General features: G+C 36.2%; 2 protein-coding genes across 2 annotated transcripts; both read left to right on the top strand.

The window, feature by feature from the left end:
• The first annotated feature begins 771 nt into the window (after window positions 1–771).
• On the top strand, window positions 772–7,291 carry LOC116114385 (heat shock 70 kDa protein 17). Its single transcript, XM_031400520.1, has 15 exons — window positions 772–875; window positions 1,021–1,798; window positions 2,319–2,551; window positions 2,692–2,851; window positions 3,422–3,667; window positions 3,764–3,900; window positions 4,031–4,367; window positions 4,500–4,661; window positions 5,002–5,073; window positions 5,172–5,272; window positions 5,417–5,486; window positions 5,870–5,926; window positions 6,013–6,074; window positions 6,588–6,660; window positions 6,779–7,291. The coding sequence occupies exons 2-15, from the start codon at window positions 1,025–1,027 to the stop codon at window positions 7,031–7,033; spliced, it is 2,739 nt and encodes a 912-aa protein (XP_031256380.1). The 5' UTR covers window positions 772–875; window positions 1,021–1,024; the 3' UTR covers window positions 7,034–7,291.
• Window positions 7,292–7,941: 650 nt separating this feature from the next.
• Window positions 7,942–11,564, top strand: LOC116114461 (pentatricopeptide repeat-containing protein At4g02750-like). The gene is given in 2 exon segments (XM_031400613.1): window positions 7,942–10,183; window positions 11,479–11,564. Coding segments are annotated over 2 exon segments (2,223 nt in total). The 5' UTR covers window positions 7,942–7,983; the 3' UTR covers window positions 11,502–11,564.
• The last annotated feature ends 1,292 nt before the right edge of the window (window positions 11,565–12,856 follow it).

Raw genomic sequence — 12,856 nt, 5'->3', positions numbered from 1 at the left:
GAGCTCTGCGAGGATCTTTGGGAGAAGTCTCTTACACCTCTAAAGGAAGTGCTTAAGCATTCAGGCTTAAAAGTTGATGAGATATATGCTGTAGAGTTGATTGGAGGAGCGACTAGAGTGCCAAAGTTGCAGGTTTGCTATCTGCATTTTATTTTTTAATACTTTTTGTTATAAAGCCTGAGTCAGAAACATCTATTTGAACAGTGTAGAGATGTCTCATTTGATGATGCTGTTTAGTCTTTGTAGTTTTTTTTGTGATTCATACATCTGCACAAGTTCTTATTCTACACAGACCTTTTGTTTTGAATGTGAAGCCTGATGGCCAGCTCATTTTATATTCAGTAATCATGGAATTTACTGAGGACCATTTTATTTTAAAATTTATTGCTTAAGCCCTCATAGTAATTGACAATTTACCCTTTGTTGCTTTCTGAATTTCTCAGGGCACGTTAATTAGACACGACCTTTTCTCCATTATGTTGTTATTGCAATCATGATTAAACTCTTCCCACGTACACTCCAATTTCGACAAAAATGAGTGTAAAAATAATTCATACATAAAAATAAAAGAAAAAAATAATTATTGTCTGAAATCAACTATCAAGTGACACGACGACAGTGCTAAAACTTTCCACAAGGAGTACAACATCACCAAGCGTCTCAGATTGCACCACGTGTAAAATTCGCCACATGGCAACACTCCATTCGCCAATCAGGTTTCTTCCAACGGAAACTCTTTTACAAATTTTCCTCCATATAACATAGAAGACCAGCAAAGTCCCCGTTTAAGTTTCTCGTTAACCAAACAGAAACGAAAGAAAATAAAATAAAATAACTCCACTTCTCTTTCAGGGAATGCGATCTATGCATAACTGGTTATCTCTCTTTATCTCTCGTGTTATTTCTCGTTTCTTTATTAATTACATTTTCGTGTTTGTTTCTTGAGAAAATTTAAACTAGATAAATTTGAATTTTCAAATTGTTATTAACAATGTTTTGTTTGATTTATCTTCTCTGCAGAATAATGAAGACAATGCTATTCCGGTCAGTGATATTCCTGTTCGCGTTTTCACTACTTTCAATACCTTCACAATCGGCAGTGTCGAGCATAGATCTAGGCTCAGAATGGCTAAAAGTAGCTGTTGTAAACCTAAAACCTGGCCAGAGTCCTATATCCATAGCCATCAACGAGATGTCGAAACGTAAATCTCCGGCTTTGGTTTCGTTCCATGCAGGCACTCGTCTGCTTGGCGAAGAAGCCGCCGGAATCATCGCACGACACCCGCATAAAGTCTATTCACAACTCCGTGACATGATTGGCAAACCGTACGGACAAGTTAAACAATTAATTGACACTTTGTATTTGCCTTTTGAGATTGTGGAAGATTCTAGAGGAGCTGTTAGTTTTAAAGTAGATGATGGCGGTGAAAATGGTGGGAAATTTTATTCTGTGGAGGAGTTATTGGCGATGATTTTCGGTTACGCTGTTAATTTGGCCGAGTTTCATTCGAAGGTGTTTGTGAAAGATTCTGTTATTTCTGTGCCGCCGTATTTTGGGCAGGTTGAGAGGAAGGGATTGTTACAGGCGGCGGAATTGGCTGGGATTAATGTGCTTGCTTTGGTTAATGAGCATTCTGGTGCGGCATTGCAGTATGGGATTGATAAGGATTTTTCTAATGGTTCCAGGCATGTTATATTTTATGATATGGGAGCTACCACTACTTATGCTGCACTGGTGTATTTTTCAGCTTATAAAGCCAAGGAGTTTGGCAAGACTGCATCAGTCAATCAGTTTCAGGTGAGTTGCTATATTTTAATTTATATAAACATTTGCGCAGATTTATATAGTATGCTAATGAATTCTGTTTAGTGATATAGTGTTAGAAAGCTGGATGTTTTGCTCTGTATAAAAGATCTAATTGTGATTTGGCTACTGAGACATGGTAAATGAACACAGTAGAAATAAACAACTCAATGAAATTTGAGCTACATTAGGTCAAAACATTGTCTTTGAGGCACTAGAGATGTGACTGTGTTCTGTGTTGGAAATGCTTTGTTGTGGAGATGACATTGGTTATATAGGCTTTGCTTTTACGGTGCTTCTGGTTTACACAAGGAATACTTGCCGTTGGGTATTGGGTTATTTCCTATTCTATTTACCATTTGTTTAGTATGTACATACTTTTGACCGGTCATAAGTGTCATTATTTTCCCAGTTTTGTCCTTGTTCTTTATGCAGTTTTTGTGTCACTTATGATTAGTTTCTTGCATAATCTTAGTACTTTTATAATGTTGGTTGATTCTTCATAATTTTGCAGGTAAAGGATGTTAGATGGGATCCAGAACTTGGAGGTCAGAATATGGAATTACGCTTGGTGGAGTACTTTGCAGATGAGTTCAATAAACAAGTTGGAAATGGTGTTGATGTCAGGAAGTCTCCGAAGGCAATGGCTAAATTAAAGAAACAGGTGAAACGTACAAAGGAAATTCTTAGTGCGAACACAGCAGCACCTATATCAGTTGAATCTCTCTATGATGATCGGGACTTCAGGTCAGTGTAGTTTAAGAAAATAAATCACTTTTTGTGTTGATTCAAAGTTTGTCATTGAAATTTTTAATCTCTTTAAATTGGTTGGTTGTGGGTCTGTGGAGCATGACAAAGTGTTTATTATGTGATTTTTTCGCTTCCAGGAGCACCATAACACGTGACAAATTTGAAGAGCTCTGCGAGGATCTTTGGGAGAAGTCTCTTACACCTCTAAAGGAAGTGCTTAAGCATTCAGGCTTAAAAGTTGATGAGATATATGCTGTAGAGTTGATTGGAGGAGCGACTAGAGTGCCAAAGTTGCAGGTTTGCTATCTGCATTTTATTTTTTAATACTTTTTGTTATAAAGCCTGAGTCAGAAACATCTATTTGAACAGTGTAGAGATGTCTCATTTGATGATGCTGTTTAGTCTTTGTAGTTTTTTTTGTGATTCATACATCTGCACAAGTTCTTATTCTACACAGACCTTTTGTTTTGAATGTGAAGCCTGATGGCGAGCTCATTTTATATTCAGTAATCATGGAATTTACTGAGGACCATTTTATTTTAAAATTTATTGCTTAAGCCCTCATAGTAATTGACAATTTACCCTTTGTTGCTTTCTGAATTTCTCAGGGCACGTTAATTAGACACGACCTTTTCTCCATTATGTTGTTATTGCAATCATGATTATTTTCAAGAGATGATGCTATATAGTCCATTAAACAGCAAACACTACATATATGGGCAAAAAGCTTAAGTGCCTCTGCACGAGCAATATTTAATTAATAAATCAAGTTTTATTTTCCTAAAGACTAAAGAGCTCAAAAAGACGGGGGATTTTTTAAATAAAGGATGAACATGAAAATAAAGTATAACTTTTTCCTTCTGACAGGCTAAGCTTCAAGAATATCTGGGAAGGACAGAGCTAGACAGGCATCTTGATGCTGATGAAGCTATAGTTCTTGGTGCATCTCTGCATGCTGCAAATTTAAGTGATGGAATCAAACTGAATCGCAAACTAGGAATGCTTGATGGTTCTTCCTATGGTTTTGTGGTTGAACTGGATGGACCTGATCTTGTGAAAGATGACAATACTCGGCAGTCACTTGTGCAACGGATGAAGAAACTTCCCAGTAAGGTAACTACAATCATATATGATTACATGAGGTGGTGAAATTAGAGAAGTAATTTGAGACTTTAACTCCATTTATTTGCATTGTGGTATTATTTGCAGATGTTCAGATCCATTATCCATAACAAAGATTTTGAAGTTTCACTTGCATATGAAAGTGATGATCTTTTACCCCCTGGTGTTATCTCTCCAGTGTTTGCGAAGTATGATGTGTCTGGTTTGACAGATACTACTGAGAAGTAAGGATAGCAATTTCCTTAATCCTTTTTGTTTGCTTTTAATTAATGCCAAAAAAAATTAATTTTCCCTGAAAAAGCTTCATCTGAAGTCTAATATGAATTTTGTTGTCTGTTGCCTGTTGCTGTTTAGGTATTCATCTCGAAATTTGTCCTCTCCCATCAAGGCAAATCTGCATTTCTCTCTCAGTAGAAGTGGAATTCTTTCTTTGGATCGAGCAGATGCTGTTATTGAAATCACAGAATGGGTGGAAGTTCCTAAAAAGAATCTGACTGTGGAGAATGCAACTTCTTCTCCCAACATTTCACTTGAAACAGGGGCTGAAAACTCTTCTGAAGGAAGCAATGAGAACTTGCATTCTGATGGTGATCCTATTAATTCATCTAACTCCACTGTCGAAGAACCAAATATTATTGATCAACCTACAGAAAAAAAATTGAAGAAGAGGACTTTCCGGATACCTTTGAAGGTGGCATACAAGTTGACTGTTTTAAACGTGCTCTCACATTATAGTTCACATGCGATTCAATTATAGGAAATCTTTCTGTTATCAAATTCGTGGTCTTTCTTACTTCCAAATTCTATTTTTGGTTGGTTGTAGATAGTGGAGAAGACAGCAGGACCTGGAATGTCTTTTTCGAAAGAAGCTCTTGCTGAAGCTAAAGCTAAATTAGAAGCATTGGATAAGAAGGATGCAGAGCGAAGAAGAACTGCAGAGCTAAAAAATAATTTAGAAAGTTACATATATGCAACTAAAGAAAAGGTTTGAATTCCTTGCTAAATTGAACCTACTATTCATTGTTGGTCTTGAATGTTACTGGTCTTTTCATCCATTGTTATCCAGTTAAGGTTTCATAATTTTTCTGATGTTCATTATTAAGCTCCAACCGAATATTAACATTTAAGGTAGATTGAATTTTTTGCTTCTCATAATTGTTCTTTCATTCCCTTTTCTATCTTGTATATCTAGGCAAGAAAATTATGTAGTATTCTTTTGCCTTTTTTTGCTTTTTTCTGGGCTTGGAATTGTTTTTGAATTATGTATTATGGTTTTGCATTATATTATTTTGGTTTCTTGTTGATAAAATTGTTGACTATACCAGCTTGAAACAACTGAGTTTGAGAAAATTTCTACTGGTGAAGAGCGGCAAACCTTTATCGTAAAACTTGATGAGGTTAGCCACCATTTCCAACCAGTTTTGTGGTCTTAAAAAGGTTTTTATTTAGCTCAATTAAATCTTTATTTGACATGAGTATTATGTATTGTGTCCAGGTGCAAGATTGGCTTTATATGGATGGTGAAGATGCTACTGCTAAGGAGTTTGAGGAACGCCTAGATTCGTTGAAAGCTGTTGGTGACCCTATATTTTTCCGGTATGTCCTATATTTAGTGTAATTTAGGTTGAGATATGCTGAGTCAAATTAAGTATATCTCTTTTTTTTTTTAAACCTCTGTAATATGTTAAAGCCCATTGCTAGCTAAACTAAAAGTTCCAACTGATATATTTTGTGGTTCAGATTTAAAGAGCTTACTGCAAGACCAGCAGCTGTTGAATATGCTCGAAAATATCTTGGGGAAGTGCAACAGGTACTTTTTATAATTTGGTTGCAACAAGCTTAGAAGCCAAAGTTTTTTAATGACTTGAACCATGTTCTGCGAGCGCTCTTGTTAATCTCCTCCGGTTATATAGAAGCTTGGTCAATCTTCGTACTTTCCTTTTTTTCAATACATTAGTTATTATTCTAAAAGAAATAAGGTTTCTTTCATGTTTACACAGTTTTTACTTGTTCTTTTTGTTTGCATATATGTTGCTTTTACATATAAACAATTCTAAAAGGGTTTCAAATTTCAATAGGCTAAAATAATGCAGTCCTTTCCAGTATATTTCATATTTGCTTTTTGGTTTTGATTAGTTTGAAGAGAAATGAATAGTACATGTGTATTAATTTATTCCTTTTGAACATCTGCAGATTGTTCATGACTGGGAGACAAACAAGCCTTGGCTTCCAAAAGATAGAATAGATGAGGTATTTCATATTTGTTTGTGTGTAATCTGACTCAGCTTCTCTGTGGCTTGCATTTTTGTTTGTTCATTTGAGGTTTTTTTTTCCAGGTTTTGAAAGATGCTGACAAGTTTAAGAGTTGGTTGGATGAGAAGGAGAATGAGCAGAAGAAGTAAGTTGGATTCATTGCTATAATTAATCAAACTTAAGCTTCTGCGAATAAATAGATTTTTGTGCTTATGCCGTTTTTCTAACATGTAATATAGAATAGGCAAGGTCTTTCCTCAAGGTTGGCAGTAAACTATTATGATGTGTTTTTTAAAAGATACTTTAGTATTTGATTCTGCCATTCTCTTATGGATTATCTGACTTTGATTAACCATTTAAATATGCATATTAATTTCGAAAAACCAGTACTTAATTCATGACTTTGTTTGGTCCTTTATGAAAACTTAATTCAAGAAGTTTTTTTTTTTTTAATTTCTATTGAATTTTTAGTTGGTCTTGTTGAATGTCTGCTCTTATGAATTAATGCTAAAATGGTTGTTTCTGAGATTTTTGGGCTGATTGACCCAAAGGGGAAATACGATCAAAGATAAAAACCTGTGCTTTCAAGTCTGTGCTGGTGATCTTTAATGTTACTGGTGTTGATGCTTGTCTCTAATTTTTCTCTTTAATACTGCAGGACATCTGGATTCAGCAAACCAGCTTTCACCTCGGAAGAAGTATATGATAAAATATTTAATTTGCAAGATAAGGTATTCTTGCAAGCTCTTTGTTGATCGACTTTGTTAATTTTCTCATGATTTGCAAGTGTTATGCATGAATGTTCATATAACAATATATTATATTTGGTATTTGAATCTATTTTTATAGGTTTCCAGCATTAAAAGAATTCCAAAGCCAAAGCCTAAAGTTGAGAAGAAGCCTGTGAAGAATGAAACTGAGAGCAGCGGTGAGGACGGAAAAGATTCCAACTCGACGTCTGAGGAGAAAACCTCCCAAACCGAGAAACCAGCTTCAGATTCCAGCTCACCTTCTGAGGAGAAAACCTCAGACACTGCGGAATCAGATGGCTCATCAAGTGAGAAGAAGGTTGACTCTGAATCTGAGGTGCACGATGAGCTATGATCAAATCAAATTCGAATTTCCCACTGATTCATAACTGATTATCCACCTTCTCTTTTAGAATATACGGGTAGGTCTGCCCGGTTGTTCGGCATGCAGTAGTTGAAAGAGTATGTGGCAGCCTTGCAGGACATTTTGCGTATTGATAATTAGGATGCTTATTATACAAAAACTGTGTTACTAAGGGGCACTTATTCAATCTGTCCCCCAAAAAAGTTTTGATAATTTTTATGCCAATCTTATAGGAATTTTGTTGTTTGAGTGAGACTATGTATCATCTTATTTATAATATATACCTTTTTTCCTTTTAATTTCGTATTAAAAATGTTATTTAAAGAGTCCTACTCCGGCATTACGGTTTATGGGGGGAAAAAAAAATGCGAGCTTCAGTGTAATAGGAATCGTCATTCTAATATTGTATTAAAAACAATCATTGAATTATGATTAAAATTTTTATCATTCTAATATTATACATTTATAGTAAATTAATTCTCATAAAAGCTTTTTGTAATTACAATATCAATTATATCCTTAAGATGAGTAGTTCAATACAGAATTAATTATTAGTTTTTATTATTAAATAAAATACACTTTCAAAATTATAAAATATCAAATTAAGATAAATAAATTTTTTTATTTATTATTATTCGGAGACAAGGTCTCCACAAAGATCCCCATACGGCCATACCCCATCCAGTATTTGATCAATTCAAGGATGAAGAAGTCTGACAACAACTACCGTCTACCACCTAGACAAAAGTTAATGTGTGTATATCTATATCTATATATATATATATATATATATATTGGTCCTCGAAACGAATGTCCCCCTTTCTTTAAAATTTCCTTTTTGCTTTAAAATTTTTAAAGACGGCCCAAGGCTGCAGAACGAACCAGGAACACTGTTTTGAAAACTCATTGATGTGGGAAAGTTTGTAGAATGGTTGTAAGCCATGAAGCAAAGGCTCCAATCAATTGGAGAACGAGGTGGTCATGTCTTTAACCAGAACCTGAGAATTACTCAGTTGGGGAAGTCGGGTCGGATTGAACAAGCTATCAAAGTATTCTCAGAAATGACCCAGAAGAATACCGTAACTTACAATTCAATGATCTCTGCCTTTGCTCGTAATGGCCGAATTAGTGATGCATTTCAACTGTTTGAGAAAATGCCTCGCAAAAACTTGGTTTCTTGGAACACAATGATTGCTGCGTGTTTGCATAATGATAGAGTTGAGATAGCCCGTGAACTCTTCGACAAAATGTCCACAAGAGATCTCTTTTCTTGGTCTTTAATGATTACTTGTTACACACGCAATGGCGAACTTGAAAAGGCGAGGGAACTATTTGATTTGCTTCCAAATAAGGGAGATGTGGCTTGTTGGAATGCAATGATTTCAGGTTATGCCAAGAAAAGGAAGTTTGATGATGCTAAGAAGTTATTTGATGCAATGCCTGCTAAGAATATTGTTTCCTGGAATTCAATGCTTTCAGGATATGCCAAGAATGGGGAAATGTCATTGGCTATGAAGTTTTTTGAAGAAATGGAAGAACGTAATATGGTTTCGTGGAACTTAATGTTGGATGGATTTGTGAAAGTGGATGATTTGGATTCTGCTTGGAAGTTCTTTCAAAAAATTCCAAACCCCCATGCTGTTTCTTGGGTGACAATGATATGTGGATATGCACGAAGTGGTAATATCTTGGAGGCTAGGAGACTATTTGACAAGATGCCTAGTAGAAATGTTGTTTCTTGGAATGCTATGATTGGAGGTTATGTTCAGAGCTTCCAAATAGATGAGGCTGCTAAGCTCTTTATGGAAATGCCGGGGAGGGATCCTGTCTCATGGACAACAATGATTGATGGGTATGTTCGTGTTGGTAAGCTTGACAAAGCCAGAGAATGCCTTGATCAGATGCCTTAAAATAATATTGTAGCTCAAACTGCGATGATCTCTGGATATGTACATACTAAAAGAATGGATGAAGCTAGTCAAATTTTCAAAAAGATTGGCACCCGTGATGTTGTTTGTTGGAACACCATGATTGCTGGCTATGCTCAGTGTGGCAAAATGGATGAAGCTCTTAATTTATTTAAACAAATGGTCAATAAGGACATAGTTACTTGGAATACCATGATTGCTGGTTATGCTCAAATTGGAGATATGAATAATGCACTTAAGATCTTTGAAGGGATGGGGAACAGGAATATAGTTTCTTGGAATTCATTAATTGCTGGTTTTCTGCAAAATGGGTTGTTTTTGGATGCAATAAAGAGTTTTGTTTTGATGGGCCGAGAACTGAAAAAACCTGACCACTCAACTTTTGCTTGTGTACTAAGTGCATGTGCCCATCTTGCAGCTCTGCAAGTTGGGGAGCAAATTCACCATCTTGTTATTAAGAGTGGATACATGAACGATTTGTTTGTTGGCAATTCCTTAATCACCATGTATGCTAAATGCGGAAGAATCCCCAACGCTGAACTCTTATTCAAAGATATTGATCAAGTTGATGTAGTTTCTTGGAATTCTTTGATTGCTGGATATGCCTTTAATGGGTATGGGAAAGAGGCAGTCAAACTTTTCGAAGAGATGGTAATGGAAGAGGTGGCTGCTGATCAGGTTACCTTCATTGGGGTTTTTTCTGCATGTAGTCATGTTGGCCTTGTTGATGAGGGCTTAAAACTTTTTAAATGCATGACTGAAGTGTATGGTATAGAACCTCTGGTAGAACACTATGCATGCTTGGTTGATTTGCTAGGCCGCACTGGGAGATTACATGAAGCCTTTGACATGGTGAGTGGAATGAAGATGAAACCAAATGCTGGAATATGGGGTACGCTACTGGGCGCGTGCCGAACATATCGAAACCTAGAGCTTGGTAAGATTGCTGCGGAGAAGCTTTTGGAACTTGAACCTCAGAAAACTTCACATTATGCACTCTTGTCAAACATGCATGCTGAGGCAGGCAGATGGGATGAGGTTGAGAAAGTGAGGGAGTTAATGGAAGGGAGTGAGACAGAGAAACAACCAGGATACAGCTGGATTGAAATTAGAAATCAGATACTTACTTTTCTCTCTGATGATCCAACACACTCTAGAACAGCAGAAATTTGCAGTACATTGAAGACTTTAGCCGCACAGATTAGAAGCACAGGTCAGATCTCTGGAGCTGAAAATCTACTCTATGATTGACATTGTATTGTAATGTACTAGGAATAGAGTATTGTCGTTTCAGTTATTTGTGTACTATTAGGGTCCCGCTTATTGGGGCATACAAAATGTACTTGTCAAATCTTTGCAAGTGTATATATTTGTTGGTATTTTTAAATTTTATCTGATTCCAGAACTATTACATATTCATAAATAATAGTGGATAAGTTTTCATATACTAGCTTAAAACATCTGCTTTTTGGTAGACCTGCCTAATAATCTACCAAGACTACTACAATGAACTCTGCTATATAGCGGTTAATCTGTGGCCGAGGAAGGACCATAGCCATTCATTGTGACTTCTGCCATCTCCATGCGATTTTTAAACTCTCTTCAAGGTCTTTACACCTGGCTATCCAATTCAGCTCACACCTTATTTTTTTTGGATCACTATGTACTTCTGCATAATCCCCAGGCCAGCGGCTCAGATATTCAACCTTTAGATCCGCCCCTGTAGCCTTCTTACAGGTCTCCACAAATTCCTTCACTGATCTTCCTGCAATTCATCCAAACAATGCATCTGTTTTAAAATAAGTTTTGGATCAGAAATTAAAGGACTTATTAAATAGATGAGTGTGAAGTGGCTTTTCCTGTGCCAACATTATAGATTCCAAGTTTCCCAGGTTTTGCATTGGCAAGAGCAAGCACATGAGCATCAACCAAGTCGGTGACATCAATGTAGTCCCTTATACAAGTCCCATCAGCTGTTTTATAGTCAGTTCCTCTAACCTTGAGTCCAGGAATTATCCCTCGAGCTGCACCGAAACAAGCACCCGATGGCCATGCTCTCTTAGCTCAGCATGAGGAGCTTCTACTTGTCTTCCTTCTGGGTCTGATCCAATCACATTAAAGTATCTGAAATTATAGTATATGTACAAAAAGTCAGTCCCTTCCTATATATGTATATATGTGTCTTTTATGATGAGGCAATTATGGTACTGAACAATAGAAAGACAATAGAAAATCATAGCATCGCCAACCTTAGTGTCATGACAGCCATGTTGGTGGTTTTGGAGAAGTCAATTATGATATCTTCTGACATTTGCTTGGCTTTTCCATATGGATTGATGGGCATCTGCATTGACAAATTGATGAGAAATACAGAAACTTGTCAGATTTAGCTGTAAGGTCATTTTTTTTTTTTTTTTTTTTTTTAACAAAGTCTTTAACTTGTAAACTGAAATATATACAAGGAAAATGTATGAAGAAATCTCACTTGAGGAGTTTGTTCTGTGATAGGTATCTTCAGAGGCTCTCCATAAGTTGCACAAGTACTAGAATATATCAGTGTGTTCACATGACGTGCTGCCATTGCCTCCAAAACTACCAAGGTGTTTGATGTTATATTATGATAGTAGCTGCAGATAAAATTTCCTATGAAATTTAATGACCTGAAATCTTCAAAGAGTCGGTTCAGAGAATTGCATCACTTTAATCGAATTAATACCTAAGAGGTTCAAGTGTACTTTCGCAACATAAGCAACAGCTGCAAAATGGATCACAGCATCAAACGCATTTTCTGCAAAGATTTTGTTAACCTGAAATATTTCTTAAAGAAAAAAAAGTCAAATATATATCTCTATGCAGTTTTGTGTACGTGCACCAAGCATTAACAAGCATTGTAGATTAATGTTGTTTAGTACCGATTTCGCATCTCCAAGATCAGCATAGATGAACTGAAGACGTCCGGGCTCTGCAAATAGCTTCTGGAGAATTTTAACAGCACCCATATTGCCTCTGGAAAGATTATCCTGTTGCATTAAGCAGGAGTTTTCAAATTAATGCTACATAGTGACATTTTTATTTAAATTGTTTTTAATGACTGAGAAAGCCTCTTTCAGAATGAAATATACCACTATAGTTTTACGGTATGAATCTTTGAGGAGTCGAAGCGCCCGCATGAGAACCTATATAGCCAGCACCTCCAGTGACTTAAGACATGAGTCACTCCTGTTTCATACTTTCATGGCGGGAGAACTGGAAATGTAATGAAAAAGTTAATGTTACATTGCAAAGAAAGATGTGTCAACATATAAAGAAAGGGTCATTTTCAGTACCCATAACAAAGAAAGCAGAATTCTTCTGAAGAAAAGCATTGGAAGTAAATCAGTTGTAATACAGAATTTTTAACAGAATTTTGGGTGCTAAAAGATCAACAAATGATATTGAAGGATCAGAAACTGATGAGATCCCTTTAATGCACGTCTTCAGCAGAAAGAATAAGAGAGTGAATAGCGGATAAATAGCATTTTACCGCGCATAAAGCAATGGACAGGTGGCATCTACAGATTGGGTTTAAAGAAATTCTGTTAGAGTGGGATTTGTGCATAAAAAGGGTTGACAGGGAATGTTGGGGGATATTGAAAAAGTAAAAGGGAATTTGGGTTGGGGAGGTACTGGCCCTTGAAGCCAGCTGGTTATCCTTGGTTATCTTTTTCCTTTATTTTCTCTTATTGTCAATTTGCTTATTGTCAGTTGTTGTTCATTTTGTGGATTATACTTTGTGTACCTTGTTGATGATTGAACTGGTGTTTTTTATTTTATGAGACTCCACTGGTGCACGTTTTCAGCAGAAGGAAAAAGAGTGGGCAGAGAGGATAAAATGGCAATTTTTCTA

The sequence above is a fragment of the Pistacia vera genome, unplaced genomic scaffold (assembly GCF_008641045.1).
Source record: "Pistacia vera cultivar Batoury unplaced genomic scaffold, PisVer_v2 Contig71, whole genome shotgun sequence".
Taxonomy (NCBI): Eukaryota; Viridiplantae; Streptophyta; class Magnoliopsida; order Sapindales; family Anacardiaceae; genus Pistacia; species Pistacia vera.
This window is presented reverse-complemented; position numbering and strand designations above follow the sequence as displayed.

Bases quoted from the DNA above. Each gene is read 5' to 3' on its own strand.
- LOC116114385 (XM_031400520.1), top strand. From the start codon at position 1,025: ATGAAGACAATGCTATTCCGGTCAGTGATATTCCTGTTCGCGTTTTCA. The intron at 1,799-2,318 runs GTGAGTTGCTAT...ATAATTTTGCAG, and splicing joins CATCAGTCAATCAGTTTCAG to GTAAAGGATGTTAGATGGGA. The intron at 3,668-3,763 runs GTAACTACAATC...TATTATTTGCAG, and splicing joins TGAAGAAACTTCCCAGTAAG to ATGTTCAGATCCATTATCCA.